The sequence below is a fragment of the Rhopilema esculentum genome, chromosome 7, assembly GCF_057945365.1.
Source record: "Rhopilema esculentum isolate cy_ngs chromosome 7, ASM5794536v1, whole genome shotgun sequence".
Taxonomy (NCBI): domain Eukaryota; kingdom Metazoa; phylum Cnidaria; class Scyphozoa; order Rhizostomeae; family Rhizostomatidae; genus Rhopilema; species Rhopilema esculentum.
Window position 1 is genome coordinate 6,042,872 of NC_142821.1, and position 23,389 is coordinate 6,066,260.

At 36.9% G+C, this 23,389-nt stretch overlaps 2 protein-coding genes across 5 annotated transcripts in view; one reads left to right on the forward strand and one right to left on the reverse strand.

Moving 5' to 3' along the window:
- LOC135683194 (protein pigeon) overlaps positions 1-8,979 on the forward strand; it is an 11,030-nt gene extending 2,051 nt beyond the window's left edge. Inside the window, exons 2-3 of the mRNA XM_065198384.2 lie at positions 943-2,823; positions 3,634-8,979. Coding sequence (XP_065054456.2) covers positions 990-2,823; positions 3,634-4,484 — 2,685 coding nt within the window. The 5' untranslated portion in view covers positions 943-989 and the 3' untranslated portion in view covers positions 4,485-8,979. The remainder of the gene's footprint in view (positions 1-942; positions 2,824-3,633) is intronic.
- Positions 7,516-23,389, reverse strand: part of LOC135683199 (uncharacterized) — a 75,697-nt gene continuing 59,823 nt past the window's right edge. For 3 of the 4 annotated variants that reach the window (XM_065198391.2, XM_065198392.2, XM_065198393.2), the window contains 8 exons: positions 14,616-14,783; positions 13,812-13,898; positions 12,286-12,402; positions 11,015-11,128; positions 10,431-10,673; positions 9,942-10,079; positions 9,303-9,410; positions 7,516-8,978 (listed from right to left, as the gene is read on the reverse strand). In XM_065198391.2, coding sequence (XP_065054463.1) covers positions 8,863-8,978; positions 9,303-9,410; positions 9,942-10,079; positions 10,431-10,673; positions 11,015-11,128; positions 12,286-12,402; positions 13,812-13,898; positions 14,616-14,783 — 1,091 coding nt within the window. In that variant the 3' untranslated portion in view covers positions 7,516-8,862. Of the gene's footprint in view, positions 8,979-9,302; positions 9,411-9,941; positions 10,080-10,430; positions 10,674-11,014; positions 11,129-12,285; positions 12,403-13,811; positions 13,899-14,615; positions 14,784-18,782; positions 18,924-23,389 lie in introns of those variants that run through there. The other variant, XM_065198394.2, reaches the window with a different exon arrangement.

A 23,389-nucleotide genomic window follows, 5' to 3' on the forward strand; every position in this document is an offset into this window, starting at 1 on the left:
AGTTTGCACCTCCAAGCAAAAAATATAAAAAGAATATGCCAAATATAAGGCACAGAACATTGGTAAAAGACTCTTTGAGCAAAGATCTTTGGCAGGAATGTGAAGGACTGCAGCGGGGGCTTAATTGAAATTGGTTTCCATTTCTATTTTAATGCCCTCAGTAAGATGATGCAAGAGTTTAAGAGGCCTTTAATTGAAAATCACGAGATTCATTTTGATAAAGAAACTAAGAAAACATTAGAGTCAAATATAATTAACCTTTCATTTATTTTCTTACATTTCAAGGAATCACAGGCAATTTTTGGTGACACTGTTCCTCTTTCTCGTATTTTCACTTTCTGTCTTACTTGTTAAGCTTGTGCTTTGATTGCTTGTTTCTTGTTTTGTTATACGGGAGATGTGTACTTTATTTTCAGTTTCAAGTCATTCATAGTATATGGATTGTAAAGAAGTTTTTTTTAAATGTATAGTTATGTGTCATGTCTGTATTGTAACTGACTGAATTGGTTAAATGAGCAGCAATGTAACCGATGGGAAAGAACACCAAAAGGACATTTATTCTCATACCCACAGCTAAATATCACTTTCTTTTCAGGGTAACTGAAATCCTACAAACTATATATTATTCCAAAGTAGTAAACATGGCTCAATAGCCTGTATGAAGCAGCTGTTTGTCCAAAAAAGACTGCATTATGCATAGTGGAGTTTAGCCTCAAACGATATTATTGGTTACAAATGATATTATTGGATATCGGTTACAAAATTCTTACAGCTTGCGATGCAAATACCCTTGAAGTCACTGAATAAATAAGTTGCTCCATTTCTGTTAGAAAAGTAAAAGTAAATTAGATGCTTCTTAATTGAACCCAACAAAGGTTCTAAAACGATTAATATCATTTAATCATGATGGATTATCTCACTTTTTTGTAAATTTTCTTTTAGGTATTTTTCTGACTTTGCACCATTGCTGTATCAGGCAAAAAATAAAAATGACGGAGTTAGTTGTAAAACTTGATTTCCTGAAGTCAGTAACATCACACTTATATGATGCCAGTGAGCAAAATCTTTCCATGAAGGAACTGGACCCAAAAGTAGTTGGTCAAGAGCGCAATGCGATATTGTATACATGGTTCTGTAGACAAGAAAGTCGACCGACAAAATGGAAGACCCTGATTTCTATCTACGATACCACAAGACATGCTTCCAAAATACTTTTCACGCACAATGATAAAATCGATGTTGTTAGTGCCAGTGTTAGCCAGACTTTCATTCTCCTTGCTTTTACTGTGCGGGAGAGACATACCAACGACAGCCACAGTCCAACAGAAATTTTCAAATCCTACCTTGCAGAGATAGCACCTCAAAAGCGCGTGTTTTCTTTAAATATTGAATGGCATACTTATCAAAAAGTTCAATTTTTGTATCAGCAACAACCATCGTTGAAGGAGATTTATATGCTTTTCATCCACCATAAAGAATCTATTGGCTTATATCGTATACCTCTTGCGAAACTCGGTGACGATGGGTTTGTCATGAGTTCACAGCCAAAGACGGATCAAATCATACGTCAGTTTCTTTGGAGTCAGTTTGACCCAATAGAACGAAGACTGTTTTTTATTCAGCTGAAAGCACAGGATGAGGAGGAAGGTGAAGGAATGGTTATATTTAATGCTATTCAATTTGATGATCGTGGTAAACACAGGTACATCTTAAACTTTCAACTGCCAGTCTCCTTTAATGTTGAACTCATGAAGGAACCTGTTAGTTATTTTGACATATATCTTGGACAAACTGTCTCAAATATGAATTTGAATATCACGACCTTGACATCTAGTAAAGGAGCTATGATGGTTTGCTATCAACATCCAGTTGATGATTCAGATAGGGGCAGCAAATTCCAAGAGAGCAGTGAAGCAGATAGACTATCTGTTAGTAGCACAATGCAAGATACCGAAAAGATCACATATTCAGTTTTCTGCATCCACGGGGGCTATACTTTAACATGTTCTGTGTCATTTGTTCCAGCTGCTGCCTCTAGCAACAGAATCTTGTTCACAATGTTTGGTGACTATCTTATGGTATTGCTTTACGGTTGCTTTTTGCATCTTCTTGATTGTGGGAGTGAACACGAACCGATACATCATATTCTACTAGGAGAGGATGGCTGCACTGCTGTTCCTGAATTTGCTCAAAATGGATGTCTGCTTTCATCGGCTGTCTGGGATTACATGCCAGCTGTGCATCACGGTGTTCTGCTATATGACAGTGTGTCACAGAAGAGCTTCAAAATGGCCTTCAATCACAAGTCGCTTATTAAGATATTTTCGACAACAAGACACGCTTCCACGAGAATGGCCATTCTACATTCTGCTATTGTTCATATTAAAGACTCGATGTTCAGCAAGAAGTTGATTGAATGCCTCTGCCAGGATCCTTCCAACATTGAATGCAGTGAGCTGTTAAAAGAATACCTCATTGCTTTCTCTTACGCGCGGATGAAGCAACAGCTTAGTTATTTTCTGCTCAAACCGTTACCATTTACAAGCTTTGATCCCTTTCGAGGTCAAGTTGAACGAGATCGAGAGAAGAAGAAAACAGTGTTTTTGTCGTACAAGAAATTCAGTAAGAACCTTGTAGATGCACTGCTTTATCTGCTAAAAGGGATTGAAAGAGAGTACTGGTCATACTTGCAAACAAACATTCAGCTTTCTCAGGATCCAAACTTAGCGAGGTTTCCTGTAAAATCCCTTGCATATTCATATGTCGATATTGACAAAGAGTTAAAAGCAGCTGTCAGAGATGCTGTTGTGAAACCACATGGAGGTATGAAGGGTTTTATATAAACGATAATCGTTACTTGTTTAATGATGTTTAAAAACGATGGTGTTGTATTTCAGCACATGGTAAAGCTTTTGAGACTTTTTGTATGATCTAGCGTAGGCATACTTCATGTAGGTCATTTGACTCAAGTGCAATTTGCAGCCGTTCAAGTTCAACACCAAGGAGTACACTTGAATGTAAGTAAGAGGATTTGTGTGGTGGAACAGACAGGATGCACAGCCCATCTTAAATATTTATGTCGGATTAGTGACTTGTAATTCTCAGTGCTAGAAGTAGTCAAATTACCATCATTTTCCCCGCTCCACTTTATGATTATGCTCTGCTACAAATTATGCTACAAAGGATATATTCATGCCCACAAATCTTTCTATGATTATAACCTGACTACGTTCTTTAATTATTCGTTATCACCGAGGGCTACATAATTTTGCAAACGAACGACAAAAGTATCCTCGGTGAGTCTGTATGCACATTTCGGGCTTTTAGTGCAGTCATGATATTTTGTAGCAAAAGTCAGAGTTTGTCATTATTATAGACAGTTCCACTGGTAGGTTGAAAGCATGGGCTGAAGAATTGGTTCAGATTTTGCCATAATTTTACTTTGCGCCAGGCAAAAACCGGAAAAGTGCCACTTAGTAGCAATGGCACATTGTAATGATTGTAACAGACAGCACTAAAAGACAAATGTAATTCTCAAATGATAATCAAAATAATCAAATGATTCTTGATTGTTCTTGTTCGATTGATTGGTATCTTAGTAACCTATTTTATTCGGCTTCTTTCTGTTCACAGGCAAGTTGCATTTAGGCAGTGGAGACGTGGTGCAAAGTTCTAAAAGCTCCACAAAGGAGAAAGGAGCTCAACTCAGAGATGATTACATATCAAAACTAATAACAGAAAAGTTTTCTGCCCATATACTTAAATGCTTTCCACGTGAGAATAAAACGAGAGTGCATAACATCTGCGTTGAATACGCGTTATGTCGCGGGAAAGTAGTTAAGTCCTTATGGAAGCACTTAACTAAGGTATTGGGCTATAATCAGGAAAATGATGTGTATGGAGAATCGCTCACAAAGAAACCGTCTGCGACAGGCTACGCTTTATTCCAGATGTTAGAGCGGATCCATCTTTGTATAACACAGCTTTGCTTTCCAGAGTTCAGAGATATGCAGAATGTGTTGATCGCTCTGGCATACCGTTGTCTACCTTCCCATTTGTTCTTGCAATATCTTCATGCTTCGGTGTTCACGGTGTCACCTGATTTCGTCACGCGTTTTATTAGTGAAGTGCCAGATGAAGATAATATTGGTATAAAGATCGAGCTCGTGTCTGTCTTACCGCGAAGCCACACGAAAGCTGTTCTGTCCAAGTGGAAACACCCAATCGCTAAGAGGTTCCTTGTAAACGAACTTCTTGGAAAATTTGATGGACCAAGTAGATTGAATGAAATTGATGCTCCTGCTACTGCAGACGGCATGGAAGAAGGAGTCAACGACCAAGACGTAACTGGTTTCGACAGGTTTTTGCCGCGTGAAACATTTTTGAGAGCTATTCGCCTTGAAGGTAATTCAAAGGCTTTTGAATCACATCAGCTTACTGGGGAAGAGACAGAACTTCTAAAGTCGTTATCGTTAAGAGAATGAATTTTACTATCATGTTTAGCTATATCACGTCACTGTATTAGATATAGAAGATATATTAGATAACAGAATATGATTACCATAAAAATTACCGCAAGTCAAAGAATGAAAATGATTTATACTGTAGCGAAAGTTTCGTCCATTGCTTCATATTAATAAGTTACATTCCATCGCTTTAGGAACCCTCTAAAATTATTCTTCGATTTATAAAAAGTTGAGAGTCCTTTTACTAGGAAAGAGTTATTGTTAAGTCACGAACTCTGTCGAACGATATCTCCGTATATATTTTTGTATATTGGAAAGTTTTAGGTTCGAAAGCACAACTTACAGCGAAAGCACGGACATACAAATTTCGGACACATGTTCAAGAATTCTGGACAAAAACTTTTGGATATCAGGTTTTTGATAATATCAAAATATGTGTGGAAACTAACTGTACATTGATTAATGACTGGCAACTTTACCTAGCTATAAAGGTTGAAAAGAACTCGACAAAAAAGTAAAACTAAGAGAAAAAGTAAGGAAAGATTAAGAGGAGAAAAGATCCGTGAGCTTCACGAAGTTTAAAGCGAATTTTTCAATGTCCTTGTAAAAAGTGAGACGTGTAGCAATTCAAACTTTCTCAAGACTCATGAACCTCGCTAGTACATCATGGACATCAGCTAGTATCCTAATTATTGTAACCGGGATGCTTACCAATTCATCTTTCAATCTTGCTCTCTTAATGTCCCTCTCATATCGTTAGTCCCAGTCAAACTGACCAAATATCACCCAACATTGCAAAAGGCACCTACATTACGGTGGAAGGAGACAGTCAGACAGACAATCATTGCCCTTGAAATGAGCGAATTTCCTGAATTTGCTGAAGTATGACATTAGTGTTCCGAGAATTTTGACAGGCATTGGGTATTAGTAGCTACAGACAGCTTAATATTGTTAAAAAGAACGGCCCTCCACTGTCAGTCAACCAATTGCTTTTGCTATTTATAATTTCCAGCGAAGAGAAAGCTTTACATTTGATTACTAGCAAGTCATTGACCAATTAACTTATCTGCACTTCTTCGAAAAGAGTTGAAACTCTGAGAGCTCAAATGAGTTCTGATCTTAATTCTTAGCTCTACATGAGATTTCAAACCCTTTTTACACGAGAGGAAATGTATGAATTCAATTGGGTCCAAATTTACGAATTAAAATCGATATATTGTTGCTGTTTAGCACATTGCCTTTATCAATGTTTATTAGATTAACCGTATTTTATGACTGAATCTTTAGTGGGTGTGGTTCTGTTTTTTCTGCTACGCCCTAGACCGGGCCCTTTGAGTTTGCTAGCCATCCTGCAATTTTGACACCAGACCGCCCCTGGGCTAGGGCTTTTTACTTTAAGCTAATCTAGGTACTGTCTTTTTTCGTTTAACGTAGGTTATTATCAGCTCTATGCTGCCTTCTCGACCCCTGATATAAGAAATAGACAATGCATAGATGTATGTATGCTTCTACTGTGCACCGAATTATCGATAATGGTCGTATTTTGCAACTGAAACTTAACCACTGGTATTAGTGAATGAAAATCAACGAATTAACATGCAATACACGTTTGAAAAAGATTATTACCTGCTTGAGAAACATGTCATTTCACCAATAATCGAAAGCTGTGGATTGTTTCGCTCACCCAAAACATGTATCCCATCATTTGGACGAGAACTGCAATGCATCGACGATCTTCACCCAGAATTGTAACAGATACAGGTCAACGCTATGCTTACCACAAAGTCATTTGCAAGGCCGTGTGTATGTTATTTTTACAACTGTTTTGAATGAAAATAGGTTGGCCTAAACAGCAACAGAACTGCACTTCAAGATTGATCTCCTTAGATATTTTCAAAATCGATCTTTAAAACCCAATGGACGCTAAAATCATGATTTCCTCATGAACGACCTTCTTTAGGCTTTGCCTGTGAATGTCTCTTGATAGGACAGCTGAACAGCAGAGGTGTTTTTCTTTCCACCAGGTTTTCCTTTCAACGATTTTTCTTTTGTGAACCAAATTTTTTCGATAGTGGTACTGTGCAGCATGCATTCGCCCAAATTCATTTGAGAAAGTGATGAAACATTGAGAAAGTACCGAAAAATTGAAGAAAACCAAGCCTAATGGAATCAAATTTGCTAACTTGCTTGAAAGAATTATTTTTCTGGCCCTATATCCTAAATCTTTTCTGGCCCTAAGCATTTACTCACCTGGCTGCACAAATCCTTACACAACTGTACTTGAAAAACCAAAACAAGAATACGAGAGTGCTTCATTTAACCGATAAAGAATTCGAATAATGCTTTGAATAATGAATAAGTCTTCTCCTTCATGAAAACCAAAATCTAATGCAATGTAAACATCAAAATCTGGTTTCTAAATTTGATGTAGTTGTGGAATAAGTCATTCTAATCAAGGACATAAGTCGACCAAAAGCCAACCATCCATATTCGATCAACACACTGAAAAGACATGGATAAAAACACCTCAAAGTATATTTGATGGGTACCATAGCACTAAGACAGCCTAATACAAAAAATCCTATAAATCAAGCTAATGCAGTATGGACAGACGTTTTGGATTAAGAGCGTGTGCGGGATGGTAAAATTAACCAAAAAGACTATTAATACACCAAAGAAATGAAAAAGTGCCACAAAAGTCTTCAAAATAGAGGATGGGATCAGCTCTCCACATCCGTTGGTACTTTTTGAAGTCTTAAGCAATCCTTGAAATTTATTCATGCTAGTATGTATTAATGCTTCCCAATATTGTCACAACTAACAATAAAACACCATAAAAAATTTAAAAAAATGAAATACAATACAATACAATACAATACAATACAATACAATACAATACAATACGTTAGCATATGTGATGTTTGCTACAGAAAAAGTCGTTATCTTTAACTATTCGTCTTAAGGTAACGATTTTCACCACTCAAAGCAGCAAGCAGGTGAGTCTCGACTAAATGCATTGAAAGAAAGTTGAGACAAATAAAACACTAGATTGGTTATCAAAATAAAAAGGGATTTTTGGTGGCAACGATAAGCCAAAAAATTACTTTACAATTATCAAGAACAAAAACTAATTGTCTATGGCATATAAATATATGATAAAAAGCAAAATATTTAAATTAACAAAGAGTTGGGATTTTCAAAATTCTGACGCTTCCTTCTAACGAAAAGCTGTTTTCCTTGAGACTCAATAGTCAACAGAGAATAGGAAAGGCTTACTTAAAAAGCTCTCTAAAAACCTATAACTTTGCAAAACAATAGGAACAGCAGAAAACAGTATCGTCAGAAATTTAGGGCATCTTAAAGGCCCCATTCATATTTTCAGTTCCCACCTTAAAGACTCATTGCTAACAATGGGCCTTTGCGAGCGTGGCGACGATCCAAACAATGCCAGTAAACTTCTACGGATTAATCAAAATTGATTTCCGACTGTCTAAAAATGCATTATGGGATGGTTGCGTAGCGCAATGGCTCATTGTTAGCAGTGAGTCTTTAATTAGAAGAAATTCTATATCATCATTATCATTATTGGCGTCTTAAAAATTATGATTTCATAATATAAAATTTAAAGTGGCATCTTAAAACTGTAATTCTACCGAAGCTTAACGGAAAAGCTATTTTACACAAAAAGCCCTTGGGAACATAAGTACTACATATCTCTTTAGTAAAGACATCGTAGGATTTCTATTCATCTTGTCCTGTTTTCCTGATGTAGGATTTATATATCTCTAAATGATCTAAGTCTGCTTCGATTGATATTTATGAAGAAATCGAATTCATGAATGACCCTTGAATCCTACTAAACAAGTCTAGCCGATTTCAGGTTAAACACTACTTAAGATTACTGTATGATGAACGTCAAAAAACTTTTAGCAGATGTATAAAGCAACTTAAACCTTCACCAAAATTCATGCAAAAACTTTCTTTAAAGAACTGCTTGTATCTTGAACTGACGCCTTTTACTTCCTGTCTCAAAAAATATGAACTCTCCTCCTCAAACTTCTCCTCAAAACTATAACAGGACTGAGTGTAACCAAATGGGTTCTCTTGTTGACATGAAGTCATGTACGAAAAGGAACTTGGTGCACAAATGTTCCTTTGAACACCCAACAATATCAATTTGAGAGCACATTTACCCTCTCAACAAAAATGTAAGCTACTTCATGGTTGAGAGCTAGTCTCTTCTACATCTACTTGTATAATAGGCATCAAACGATATTCGAATTAGGCCCATCTACCACATTTCTTTGTACTGAATCTGCAACGAAATTGTGGACCGATGTTCCAAATTCCATTGCACAGCATTGATATTATCAGCTAGCTTCACCAATGCATTCATTTAATGGCATATTTCACACGATTTGGGGCAATACAGAGCCATCCTTCCTTTGTGATTGTCTGAACCACAAACAGGGACAAATCTTTTGCAGAATGTCTTGGCAAAGTCTCTACAGGCTACAAAATGACCAAAATAAATATGCAAGTCTTTTTAAAAGCAAAGCTTTACATGCTGAATATTCTAATTAGCATATGTACGCTGAGGCCATGGACTATTTGGAAGTGATACCCAACGCTCTCCTTTTCTTCTTCAAGCTTGTTTTAAAATCTCATACATTACCCCACCACTGAGACTTAAGTGTTCCTTTTGGCTTTAGCCCTAGATGTGGTACATGGATTTCATTTCATCAATTCTGGGTATTATATCTTAACTGATGTCGTGCAAAGACGGCATTTTAGAATACTAGTACTGAAGGAAAGCAAATCTTTATAAATACGTACCAGGAAATTTTGGACATCCTTTATAATCTGTTCCTTTACAAGGAGTCTTGTTGTCTAGGCAACAACCAAATTTGGTGTAGTGGCAAGAGGGTTTCGAAGCTTGAGCAGCTAAAAACAAAAAATTTTGGAGGTTGAAAACAGTGCACTGCACTCAGATGATTATAATAAGTTAGGACGGAGAAATTGTAGCAGCAGTCAAAACGTTCAAAAGAAAAATTCAAAGCTACGATTTTGATTGCAGTTGTAGATTGTTTAGATTGTATATATGTAATTTAGGGTTTTTATAGTTATATTCTTAAATAGTATTATCTCGTTCATAACTTAGATTTAATTTATTATAGTATCTTGTATTTAAGTTTCGGTTGGCTTAAATTAGCATGTGAGCTAGCAATAAGCACCAACCTTGAATAAAGAAATCATTATATTTGTTATAACGTTATTTGTAATGGACAGAGAGACATTTCTATAGCCCCAGCTCACTAATTACTCAAGATTTTGTATCTAGGATCTTTTCTTTTACAAAAAAGGCCATGCCTCTTTAGTACCGTCGGATGACCCGCAAAACAACTCACTAATATTTCCTCAACTGCTGCCTGAAATTCACAATTGAGAAAAAAGAGACAAAATACAAAGACATACCGCATACGTGACAGGATACAGGACACATTTTTCTTAAAATTTGCAACCGCGTTTTGCAATAGCCTCGAGCAGCCCAATTTCTACACAGGACCGGTTCCTTTTTGCTGCAAAGTTGTCGCTTGTCGGAAGCGGCAAAACCTGAAAAAAGGCATTTAACATAAAATAAATAGGTAACCTTGTGATTTAATGAAATAGTCTAAATATCGAACATGTGTGTTGACGGTTAACCAATCCGTAGCAGAGTGCTTGATGGTATACTGACCTAGCTGACAGGCGCTCTCAGAATTATACAGGAAGTAGAGATTTCTAAGAAATTGAATACATTCTAGCTAGTTTAAAGAGGAAACGGATCACAGTAGAGTTTATGTAAAACGAAGATCATCATCGAAGATCATCAGCCGGGAGGAAATTATTTGAAAGTTTTGAAAAATCAGCAAAGCCATCAATGATTGAAGAATATCTCGACAAGTGATTATTAAAGCGACGTACCCCGAGATTGGCATTTTCCGAAGTTCTTCACAGTAATGCGGCTCAAACTGTGGTGTCCGCAATTGACTTTTTTTAGTTCACAAATATTTTTGTATTCTTTTCCGTCCCTTCCACACAAGATGCCCGTGTAATGATCTCCAGGATGACAATGACCATGACATTTGCAAAATGGTCTCATGTTCTCGTCAACCATGCAGACTGACCCTTTTGGGCAGGAAAATTCAAAGCAAGGGTCTTTCTTACCTGAAGTAAAGATCAAGAATAAAAAGGAAAATTAAATAAGGAAATTTTGGGTTTAACTTAAGTAGGAATGAAAGTTAAGGTAACCAGTATAAAGTTTTCTACATACAGAACAAAGCAAACATAAATTCGCGTTATCACGCTGATCAGACTGCAAATAAATTGGCCTGACAGTTTTGGCATGGCAAATGTGTTACAGTGTAGAGCATATGACACTCCATGCAAATCTAAACAAGGTTAGATAACATTGATCATGTGACGTCTATCTGTTTCGCATGGCATAATCATAGTTAAGGCCTAGATTAGTAAAAAACTACTTAGATATGTATAACATTGGATTTTACCGCAGGCATCACAAGACTTTCTGCATATATTTGTCATTTCACCCCTTTTCAAAGAACATCCGTTGTATTTGGCTGCAAACATACATCCAACTGGGTCTTCATCTTCACATGGTCCTAGAAAAAGAGAACATGTCATAAAACATGTAATCACCTTTTCACCCCAAAATTCAGATCCCCAGCGAGTTCCATGGTGAACAGAACAAAGTCAGTTTTTCAACATAAAGCTAAAAATAGTGCTACTTGAAAGAAGTAATACTTAAACAAAAAAAGGGAAACCTAAAAATTCTTAGTTTGATATAACTCGCTCGCTTTTGTCGTCCTTTCTTCTCTGTAATAATTTCTAAGACGCTGTGGAGGACAGCAAACCGCCAGGTTAGCTCTGTTACCCTGTTATAAAAGGAATTCAATCCTAGCACTAAGAGATAAACGATTTGAGTCTCGGAAGTGAGTGAAATAAAACAATGGGAGTTTTATTTTGAACACGGATGAAACTCAGTCGGAACAGCATCTGCAACTCGGAAATGATACCATATTTGTCAGATAGCTGCACAATAGCCAGTAGTTAATTGGCTGCCTATTGTTTCTGTTCTGGCATGGGTGGGACAGCATTACATTGAATTCGAAATGGCGACTTCAGATGTCTTATATTCGCGACCCTCGCAGCATTCTATCAGGTTATTAAGCGTTCGAAATAAAATCTGGAAATATCGTTAATTTTTTAGAAGCATTCTCTACCTTTGCTTTACATGGCAGTTTTTGATGACAGGGGAGAACTAACTATGTTCAGACGGAATAGTAACACCATATTTTGATTTATTGGTTGGTGTCTGCGGAGGCAAAACAACAAATTCGTGTTCCATCTAAAAGTGATCCAATCTTATTTTGACATTGAAATGCGAACAAATAAAAAAGGGAAAAACTTTGCTGTAGCATTTAAGTCAAACAAAATGGTATTTGAGAAGGGAAGGGGGTTGAAAAATTGTCACAGTGGCACGTTTTGGTCTGAAAGAAATCTGCGCAGGCGCATCTTTTTGCTAAGTTTTTGTTGAATCGTTTTCAAAAACTTGCGTTTTCGGCTGTCTATACGGAAACAACGCTTTTTCAAAATGTTGCGTTTTGAAAATAGTTCCACTCTGGAAAGCGTTTTCAAAAAGTTGCGTTTTCATTCACAGATTTTCCGTTTTCATGTAGACAGTAAGCTAAAACGCAAAAATGAAGTTGGGTTTTCATTTGAAAACATACTCGTGTAGATGAGGCCTAAGTTGACTTACTGCAATATCCACAAGTGACAGCACACTCCCGTATGGCTTTTTCATGGTCTTCGTAACATTTACCACTCCTTTTTAGATTCGTACAATACGATTTCCCGAGATGGTCTTTGCAGTCATCTAAGAATAAAACGGATAATGTTTATAACGATCACAAGAATTCGACATCGCTCAATTTAGACAGGCAGGTGTGACTTCGCAATCATTCAAGTATACGATGCAGGGGCGGCGCCAAGAAGTTCAAAGTTGAAGACATTATTAGACTAAAAAACCAACTTTTGAAAAACGCACTGAAATGCTTCACGATATCTTATGCCTATGAGTTTATGGGGGCACTCATTATGCTAGCAGTACATTGGAAGGCCGGCGAGAGGTTTTCGGGGGCCTTAGGTACACTAATTTTTATATAAAAAACAAAGGTCGATGTAATTAAGAGTTTCTTAATTATGATGTCATGAATGATGTTATGAAATGTTCGTGACCTTTTTTATCAAGTCAAGAGATTCGCTTCCGTTCCGATGCTGTATTTAGATGTGGGAAGTATATTTTTATCCCTTGTGTCTTAAGTTCTAGGCCAACAGGCTGAGCCCATGCGATGATTTTGAATAAATATTTGCATGTCTGTTTTCCCGTAAATTATAATTCTATACAATTCTTTTGCCAAATGCGTCTTGATATGAAGATTAAATCAATTCAAAAAGGAAGACAGATCGGTATTAAAAGATCTTATAACATATTTCAGTGTCTTCTTTACCGCAAAAATCAAGCTACCACACCAATGAGTTTCCAAAAACAAACTTGGCTCAATCGTATCAATGCATTGTTAAGAGCTACATACTAATCATTAAAATATCAAAAATTTCTGTTGTTGGCTTTGATTGGCTACTTGATTTTTAGATATGATTAAAAGAAAGCGACTAGTTCATGTTATCACAAGGTAAATAAGTTGGTTAACGTGACATACTCTGAGACAACAACAACATCAATATCAACAACAACAACAAAAGCAACAACAACAACAACAAATAAGCAGCTCATGTGTTATTGATGTCATTATATATTTGACACAATGTCTAAGCCCAATCTCCAGTGAGACAAGGTACTACGAAATTTCGCTGCGAAAACACGCGAACAAATTCCTTTGAATGCTTTGTTGACCTCACGACATTGGAATGTAAAGTTTGGAAGCGTGATTAAGGAATACGGAATATGATTGGCTGTTAAAGGATTTCGCAAGCGAAAAGCGAAAAAAGGTAAACTCATTTAAACTTTTTTTCGCAGAGAAATTCTTCGCGAGAAATCCTAGCAAAAGATCACTGCGCATGCCCAAGACGTATTTCGCGCGATTTTTTTCGCATTTCGCTCATTTTTTTCTCATTGGAGATTGGGCACAAGAAAATATAATCTTTCAAAACTACTATCGACTACTTTTAATAATTGAAGCTGTTTATCAGCGGCGAAGGCCGACACAAAGGCCACTAGAATAATGGTGAAGCAGTGATGGATTGCATATTACTTGCTAAACGTACCATTGCAACCAAGCATGTTTGGTCCTCTTGCTAGTGTTGTATTGTCGAAACAGCAACCATATTTTGAGATATGGCAAGGTGGATCGGCTACAAACGACAAAAATTTATCTCATTAAAAAAAGCGTTAGGCAAACCATACACAAATCTAATTGCATCAAGAAATATCGCAAAATTTGGCGAGTATTCTAAAATTGCATGTAAAAGTTAATGAAAGAACGGTTTGCCTTTAAATAATTATTGAAAATATAAAGACAGACATTTAGAAAAAGATATTTCACTATCACATGCAGGTATACGCAAAAGATTAAACGAAAAAGGATTCGGAATAGATAAATTTTCTTTACATAATTACTACGAAGAAAATAAGGATGAGAAGAATCAAATGATCGAATCAGACTAAGATAGTCAACAGTGATAATGAGGTTTTTTGTCGATTACCCTGCATTACCAAACTGTATCAATTCGAGAAAGTGCGATATTACTGTGACAGTGCGAGAGCCGTTAAGATTGGCAACTCAGATTGCTTTTAGTAAAATATTGAAACAGATCGTATAAATCTGTAACTAACTGGGAAAGTAACTCTGTATTATCAAAAGTTTTCAGACCTCATTGATCGAACCGCCAGATAATTCTGACAGATTAGCAGAATTCTTCACGGAAAGAACCGATAATCCTAACTGGAGTGGTTGGTTAACGGCTCAAAACATACTGGAGTGAACTTTGAGTTGAAATAAGATCGATGATGAATTATGATGATGATTATTATTATTTTTCAAAGGGATGATACAGGACATTCAAACTTACTGCACATTTTACACGCTCTTCTGCAATAAAGCTCCATGCTTTCTCTCCGTAAATTGCAGTATCCGTTATTTGCCAGGTAATTGCACGATCGTTCATCTAGTCGATTGGCACATTCTAATTCGATGGAGCGAGTGTTTCGAACAGAGAAGGCAAACAAAGCCCTGTCAGCTAAAAGAAAAAAAAATCACTTTTACTAATTGTAAAAATTCAAACTTAAACTACTAGATACTTTCCAAATCCTTCTTGTTTCTGAACTGAATGTGCTAAATGTTGCAATATGCACTAAAATGTTCAATAACATGTGCAGTTATCCAATATTAGAGACCGTCTGCAAAGACCCTTATGCTCCTCAATTTTCCTAACAAAAGAAGCACCAGATATTAAGCTTTAGCCGCCCCCCCCTTCAGTTTTTTCCAAAATGTACTAAAAATCATAACAAAAATCGCCCTGCTCTTGGTTTTAGCATATTTAGCCCCCCCAAAAGCGTTTTAGCCCCCTCAATTTGTAATATGCCCCGCGGTCCTTGGTACGCACGCCACAATTTCACTCTCTGCGACCCCTTTGTGAAACTCAAAGACGAGGAAACGAAGAAGGAACGCATATCAGTTTCGTCAATTTCGGCTAACAGGATTTTTGACTACAGTAGTGCTCATATACCGTAAATCCTCGAATTAGCCCTCGAATAATCCTTATTTTTTTATATTTTTGGATGGGGGCTTATTCGAGGGGGGGGCTTATACGAGGGGGGGGGGGTTATAAAATTATTGAAGACAATGTTTATTTATGTGCTGAACCCTGTTCTGTTAGAACTGAAGTGTACAGTTAGTCATCAATATGGGCGTAGCAAATGCTACTCGTTTAGGGGGACTTAGTATGAGGGCCAATTATAGGTGAGGCAGCCCTCCTAGCCGTAATGTCCTATACGTCTATGGCCATCAAGATAGACATACGAGTTGAGCTTGCTGTTGCTTTGCCCAAGGCCTTGTCGATGCACAGGCGCAGATATTGGTAATAGGCATGTTGTGTCACGAGACACCAGGACAGAGTATCAAGTTGTTTTTTAAATGAGAGTACAGATAAGAAGTTTTAAGTGATTGACCTGGTTTTGGATACAAGTCATCTGGCACAAATATCTTCTAACACATTAAGAGACACGCCTTCGCAGTAAAACAGTGTTAGAAAATATACCAATCCTATTTTTAACAGAGTAACACCAAATGAAAACAACAAATCTTGACCTACAATGAGCACTGGGTCAAAGTTTGTGAATAATTTAGCTACTGGCTCTTTCAACATGCAAATCAGATCTTAGTTACCAAAGAGTGAAAACTACCTTCAAACGAGGCACATGGAGATATGGGACAGACTATAAGGTAGAGACAGGTTTTTGTCAAAGGAAAACGTTTAATTCATTTGCGACTAACATCCAAGGATTGAAACATCAATAAGCTGAGCCAGGATTTATAATTCTGAAACTTGGCAGCCAATTGATTTCAGCCTGGCAAACTTGACGCTGGACACACCACCCAAACCAAATCAGACGTTTGGGAATTCAGACCTTATTGTTTGGGAATTAAGACCCAGCTATAATCATTGGCAAAAGTTTTTACCAAAAAAAATTAAAGATCAAATTCAACCACACTGCTCATCCTTTTCACAATATTTATTAAATTAAAAAGAAACAAAAGGTTAGCAAGAACGTTATTCGTGTGATTGATATGACATTTACCTTGTCTTAATAACACTCCCCTGCTCCCCTCACATGACAATGATCAACAGGGAGCGAAAGTAAAAAAAAACAGTTGTACTCAAAAAAGAATAAAAAATAGAAGCATGACTCATTGCTCTAGGTGCTCAACGTGTGGCTGCCAAGCTACGGCATGTCCAACCATGAGAATAAAAAAACATTGTCGAACCAAACATAACTCAACAGTGTCAAAACAGCTAATGCTGACACGCAGATAGCAAAATAGTTCGTAGAACCATCTTAAAAAAGCAATTTATTTTGCACTTGTCTTTGGCTTCTGTCAAACTCTTTATGCAAAGCCTACCCTCACTCCGAAACTGGCTCCGCCGTTCCTGAACTCCAGTTCTGATAGCAAAACACAAGGATTCTTTATTACTTCCGAATAAAAATACCTCAAGGACACGGAACGTTGCATGCCGATGGGCACAATCTGCTTTGGGCTTGGGCTTAACAAGTTGGAAGACACCCTAACTTGAATCAACCGGCCTCTATACTCTTTTTTTAAAAGAACACACTTTATAAGAACACTGAGGCTCGATTTGCCCAAAAAACAGGAACAAGGCTAAAAAATGCTTAGCTTCAAATGAGAAGTTTGAAAATTTCTTTAATGGAAATTTTCACAAGCACTCAACTACTGTACCGGCATTCTCTTGACAAAAAAAACTTTGATGAGTTTGTCCATAAACACTAGCAGTCGTTGCTTTATTTTTAAACTTTACCTAGTAGAACGTCTTAGAAACTATATACACTACGGAACCTCTCAAATATTTGCAAAAAATCACTAATTTTAAGAACATTTGAGCCTAAAACTATCAACAAGTTGAGAACATCGAGGCTCGGCAAAAATTATCTGGTTCTTATAAAAAAGGAATATATTTAAAGATAGCGCCAAAAGCAGCCCTCCGATCATCAGTCTAAGGTGTGTTCAGATCCATAAATAGTACACCTTATTACGAATAAGGTTTTATCATTGTTGTGACTGTTCTCTAAACTTCATAAAAAAGATTACGCTTCAAATATTAAAGCACTTAAATAAAGGGACAATAGGCGTTGAAGCATCCTTTCTTATTGTACAACCACACCCAAATATTTGTCGATAACAAAACGATTAAGGAACTTCCCACACCCTTTTGTCGGTATCATGTGTTCTGGCAGTCGTTATAGAGTTTGGAGACTCGCCCTTGCAAGTTAACTGGCTTTTAGTGCAAATGCTATCTACAGATGGCGTGAAGACAGCAAATACAAAGAATCTAGATAGTTCTTTATTAGCATCGGTGTTTGGATCCTATTACTCACGACAGAGTCTAGATATAAAAAAGATTATCGCAGAGAACCGATGATCCTCTCTCTTAGCAGCATCGTCAATCATTGATTAAAGGCTGCGTTCTAAACAACAAATAAAATGAAGAGAAAGGCACTATTGTTGGTCCATAAGCTAGCCTGGTTCCTGACTAAGTCTAAACATTGCTTTCATAGTGAAATTTCCAAACCGCAGACCTTTTTGGTAGCAGACAGTCTGTTGTAATGATATCCTCTAGAGGCTACAAGGCTTTTCCCATAGGAAAGAAATTTTGCAACAAAATGTAGGGAGCTGGCCGTTGAAAGGAGTTGTCCGTTGAAAGAAGGTGTCCGTTGAAAGGAGGTGTCCGTTGAAAGGAGATGTCCGTTGAAAGGAGGTGTCCGTTAAAAGGAGATGTCCGTTGAAGGAAGATGTCCGTTGAAAAGAGACGTCCATTGAATTGAAAGAAGATGTCCGTTGAAAAAGGAGTTCGTTGAAAGGAGGGCCCCTTTGAATTGAGGTTTCTATGGTTGAACTGTCAATTAAGCTTTTATGTCCGTTTAACATCAGCTTTGGTTTAAATCAAGAAGAAACTAAAACTGAAAAAGTTCTGACTCTCTCTTTATGAAATTCATGGGTATTAATGTCAGTCTCTACAAACCCTTTTTCAAATCCGAATTCTTACTAGTTAAGCACTATTTTGTTTTGCTAAAATGACATAGTCTAAAGTCCTTAAATTGCTATAGATATAAACGCATACAAGCTGACCAATAAACCTGTTTGAGAGATTATATAACAAAGTTTCTTTACTAATTGGCCTAGACAACAATAAGGGCATTCTGCTAGATCTTTGAATTATCAAATTTGAAAAAGACAAGAGGAAAATGAAGCTCACTCTGTAACAAAGAAAAATTATTTCAACTTCTGCAACAAATATTCGTATTAGAAATATCTGACAGGAACGCACCCATTTGAAGCCCGAAGAAACAAATATGTTGAAACCCGAACCATTTTCATTCTCCGACGGCAATTTTCTTCATAACTGCCCTTTCACTGAGAAAAAGTTGTGATCAACTGACAGAACTTATAGGCATGAAAACTGAAGGTAGTCAATGAAAATTGAAAGGAAAACAACGTTTACCGGTTAGTTGCTGGCAGGCTGCGGCAAGGAAAAAGAAGACCAAGATGTTAACCGATTCCATAGCGTTATAAGCAATGCAATACAAAAATCGCAGTATTAATGCCAATTCGTTGTTTTATGATGTTGGAAATCTCAGTGTCAACAGCAAATGGTAGAACTCAACTCATCTTCCGGGCTTCACTTGAAGAGTCGAAAGTGTTTCCAGGGGGGATGTCAATAAACAGAAAACACGTCATTTTAAGTTGTGTACATGACTATGTTGTGTGTAAACAAAAGAATGATGACAAAGCAGGCTGATCGACGGACTCCGAAGAATTCTTGCGGCGGAAAGTTTAAAAAAAATGTAACATATAAGGAATACCGCAACGCGCTGAGAAAAAACTTTAAAAGTACGCAAATGACAGTGGTGTAATGTGAGCTGTTGAAGTGGGCATGCGGCATTGGGTGTGGCCAACAGGCGACGCCCCTGTGGGAGGCAAGGGGGTAAACCCCCGAAAGACAAATGGTTTATACGGGAATTTCTACAATTTCAAAACAGAATACCTAAAACACAATCCAATAGAAGCTTACACTAATGAAGGTATGGTCATTTTTCAGTCATCATATTACGTATGTTATAGAATAGATGAAATTTATACATTCGTTTAATACCTACAGTTAAAGCTGAGGGGAAAGAGGGGCCGGGATCGGCCTCACTTTGTGTCGTTTCAACTTTGCTTCTAGGAAAACATGCTATGAATCCCCGCAATAAATTATTGGTGGTATCGACTCTGCCTATAGTGCGCATATGGTTATCTACTTGCACTGCAGCTCAGGAAGTATTTTTTACTTAAGAGCCAATAACTGTATTTTTTCGAAGCGTCCTTTTCTATAATCTATACTATCTACCCTGTCATGTTCATAATTTTAATGCACTTCTTGTTCTAATCCATTTGTCAACGAATTGCACCGAGATACATTCACATCCTGGCATGCGTTCGCTGAACCGCTGCCCTGTCTCTTTATTTCTCAGTATCTGACCACGTGACCTACCTTAATGAAAAACTGAAAATGAAGCAAAGCAAAACACAGAATAAGCTCGATCCTTAACTCTCACAGTCCAAAATACATAATTGAGAGCAATCTTTCATTGGTATGATAGATTATTAGTTGATACGACCACTCACTCTATTATTTAGTCAAAGTTTATATCTAAAGAGGGTTAAAAGTGATCTTTAGTGATCCATAGTGATGTCAATACAGTGGCGGAGTGTGACACCAAAAAAATCAATTTTAGAATTTAAGAATTCTGACTGCATAACCTGAAAGAACATCATGAAATACCTCTCGACAGGCAAAATCAGTTGAATCTGTTCAAAATTGACTAAGATATGGTCAGTGAAAAACATGCGATCTGCTAATGGATTACTCTTGTTTTGGCCTGGTTCATAGATGTTTGAACAAGGGTCCAATTATAGTGAATTATATAAATATATAAAGACCCCAGTGCTGACGCATTTAGAACTACTGTGCCTTGCAGGGGCGTCGTGGTGAATGAATTCTAGAGGGGCCAGAAAGAAAAATTTTCCGACAAAATTTCTCTGATTTTTTTGAAATTCATGTAAATTTAAAGGGGGGTGAGGCAGAAAAACTCATAACGTTTGCCTTAGCTGGAAAGAAATTTAAAATGCACTTTTATCTTTGTCTCTTCATACTTACAGTGAATGCCCCTGACATCCGTAGATTAGGACAAGGGTAGAACGGCGCCATGGTTGGGGACGAAGTTACTACGCCGAAGGGGAAAATTTTTTATGATCTAATGCTTCAAATTCGTCGGAAATCGCATTATTTGAAGCAAATTTTAATGTTAAATTCTTATTCTTAAATTGAATGTCCACTAGGGGAAATCAATGGTTTTATCGACTTCTGGCTTGTTTTACCTTACGCAACATAACTGTATACATTTTCAAATCTAGGACACAATTTTCAAAAATCTGATGATAGGCACAAAATTGGTACTGTCCTGGTCTTCAATATCAAATAAAGATATAATTTATACCAATTTTGACCAATTTCCATAACCAATTTAGCCCTTAAAGTTTCGGATTTTAATTGACAAAATCCGAACACCAAATCACTATATGGAAGAAATCGGTAAATCCTGAGAAATCATTTTGTTTTGTGGAAATCTAGCATTTTCTTTACAAAAGTGAATTGCCTCTCGAATTTACGGTAGTACTTTAGTCCAAATGATTTATGTTGCTAAGAGTTTGAGAATTACACACAGCTCAAGTTTGAAAATTTTCCGACAAAACAATGATTTTTCCGAAAATCCATCAAATTTCGAGAGCAGAGGTGGCTCCCTGCCTCCCCCGGCCACGACGCCCCTGGTGCCTTGTAATCAATGTTTTCAAAAAATTTATTAACTTTTGTACACTAGGAAGTGTAGAAATGTGACACATAAGCTTGTTGTGAGAAAGTTCAAAAAACGATTCAGCTACTACGCCAAGGTCGAAACACAAGAATAACCACGAGTGAATAAATATCAAATAGGCATTGTATCTTTATGGAAACAAGTATTTCTATGTAATTTCTTTGGGCTTTTTTTGAAATGTACTGCTATGATAAGCATTATCAAAAAAAGGTTATCAAACCTTGTAAAACATTATCAAAAACAGAACTCGTCTCCTAATTGATTTGATAAGAGGCGTCGCTTGACCTCCTAGACGACAAAGGGGGGATGGAGGGCCATGAGTAGTAGAATGTACTGACGACGACATAGATGAAGAGAGTTATAGGTACTATTTCGTCTACTGATTGCAGATTTTACGAAAAACCAGAGATTTCTTGTACCAACTGAAGTTTTACCGACAAACTCATGCAGAATTGGGGGTAGGGGACCACACCTCCGTAAAACCTCTTCCTAGCTTCACCCCTGGGAATTGACAAGGGGCTCTGCCCCCCCTACCGCTACATCTCTTGGCATAATTAACAAACAAATTTATCTTGATACTAACCTATCACTATATCAATGATCTAATTAGAACACGGCTTTGATCAACGGATTTGTTGATCAACCATTGCAAACTCACCCTATAGCACAAAATAGCATATACAGAAGGACATGAACATATTTATTGAGTAGTTCATTGACAATATCACAAGAATTCTAGAACCACGTCGACCACATAGTCTTGAAGAACATTATAAATTTGTAAAATCATCCTGAAGATCATTAATAAGTCAGTTCTATTTCTATAAACAAAATTGGCTGACAGATAGTCGCGAAATCACAGGCTCTTTCTCTTATCAAATGACTTTAACCAGGCCTTATATCTATAAACAAGGACCTCTCTGAAAAACACTTCCTATCATCAAACACCTACACTTACATCTACAAAGGAGCTTCCTATATAAACATTGTTATTATTATCATTATTATCATTGTTATTTTTATAATAATTATTATTATTATTATCATTATTATTATTATTATTATTATTATCATTATTATTAGTATAATTATTATCATTATTATTAGTATAATTATTATTATAATTATTATTATTATTAACTCCCTTGCCACGCGAAAAATCTAAATGGAACATTACTCAGTCGTCTGATTGCTCTTTTCGCCATATGCCAGAAACTTTACTTCACATTGTTGCAGGCTGCAAAACATACCTCGAAGAAGGCCGCTACACATGGCGCCATAACTCCACATTAAACTTTAAAAGCTATACCTAATTGCTCGCTTTACGTAGACCTTTCAGGTTATGTCTCACTACTATCATAACAGGAGGTTCTTTCCGTCTTGATCTAATTCTAGTCACTTCTGACCATCGCCTATTCATACTCGAGCTTACAGTAGGATACGAAACTATCTTGGATGTCAATGCTAACCGCAAAAGAAAGAAATACACGCATTTCATTCACAGCCTTAGCTTAGCCTATTCTTCTATCATGTTTCTTAATCTTTCTATCAGTTCCCCAGGTATCTTTGGTCTCTCCTGCTCCTCTTTCATCGACATTTGCAACGCTCTTGATATCAGCGAGAATCATCTCCGCTTCATGATCTCCAAACTATCCAACTTAACAATCCGTACTACCTATTACATTTTCTGCCGCAGAAATAAGTCTTGGAATAATCCTGAACTTCTTCAACTCTAACGATCTCTTCTACTGACAACTTCTAAAACAAACAATGACGAACACACTTTTTCCTATTTTTTGTTAATTTCTTTTGTTTGTGTTTGTAATAGTCTTTTTCTTTGTAAACCCAGGCTAGCTAATTGCAAATTACCTTTGCAATAGTGAAATTTGTAATTGTAGTTTTAATTGAATTGAAAATGAAAAGTTTCCATTATTATTACTATTATTGCAATTGTACACAGCATTAGATACTGGATTTAAACACTATCAAGTTCTGTCTCAGATCCTGAGATAGTGAGTGCTACATCTGAGTTTCTTCCTTGTTTCTTTTTCAGTCTTTTCCTGGAGTGTCCAGCACTTTCCTGATTATTCTTGCAGTTCCCAGTAAACATGCTTTCTGGATGATTTCAAGTCCATTTCTGTAATCAAGTGTTTCCAGTTCCTTCTGGAGTCTTCCTGTCACCGAGCCTAATGCA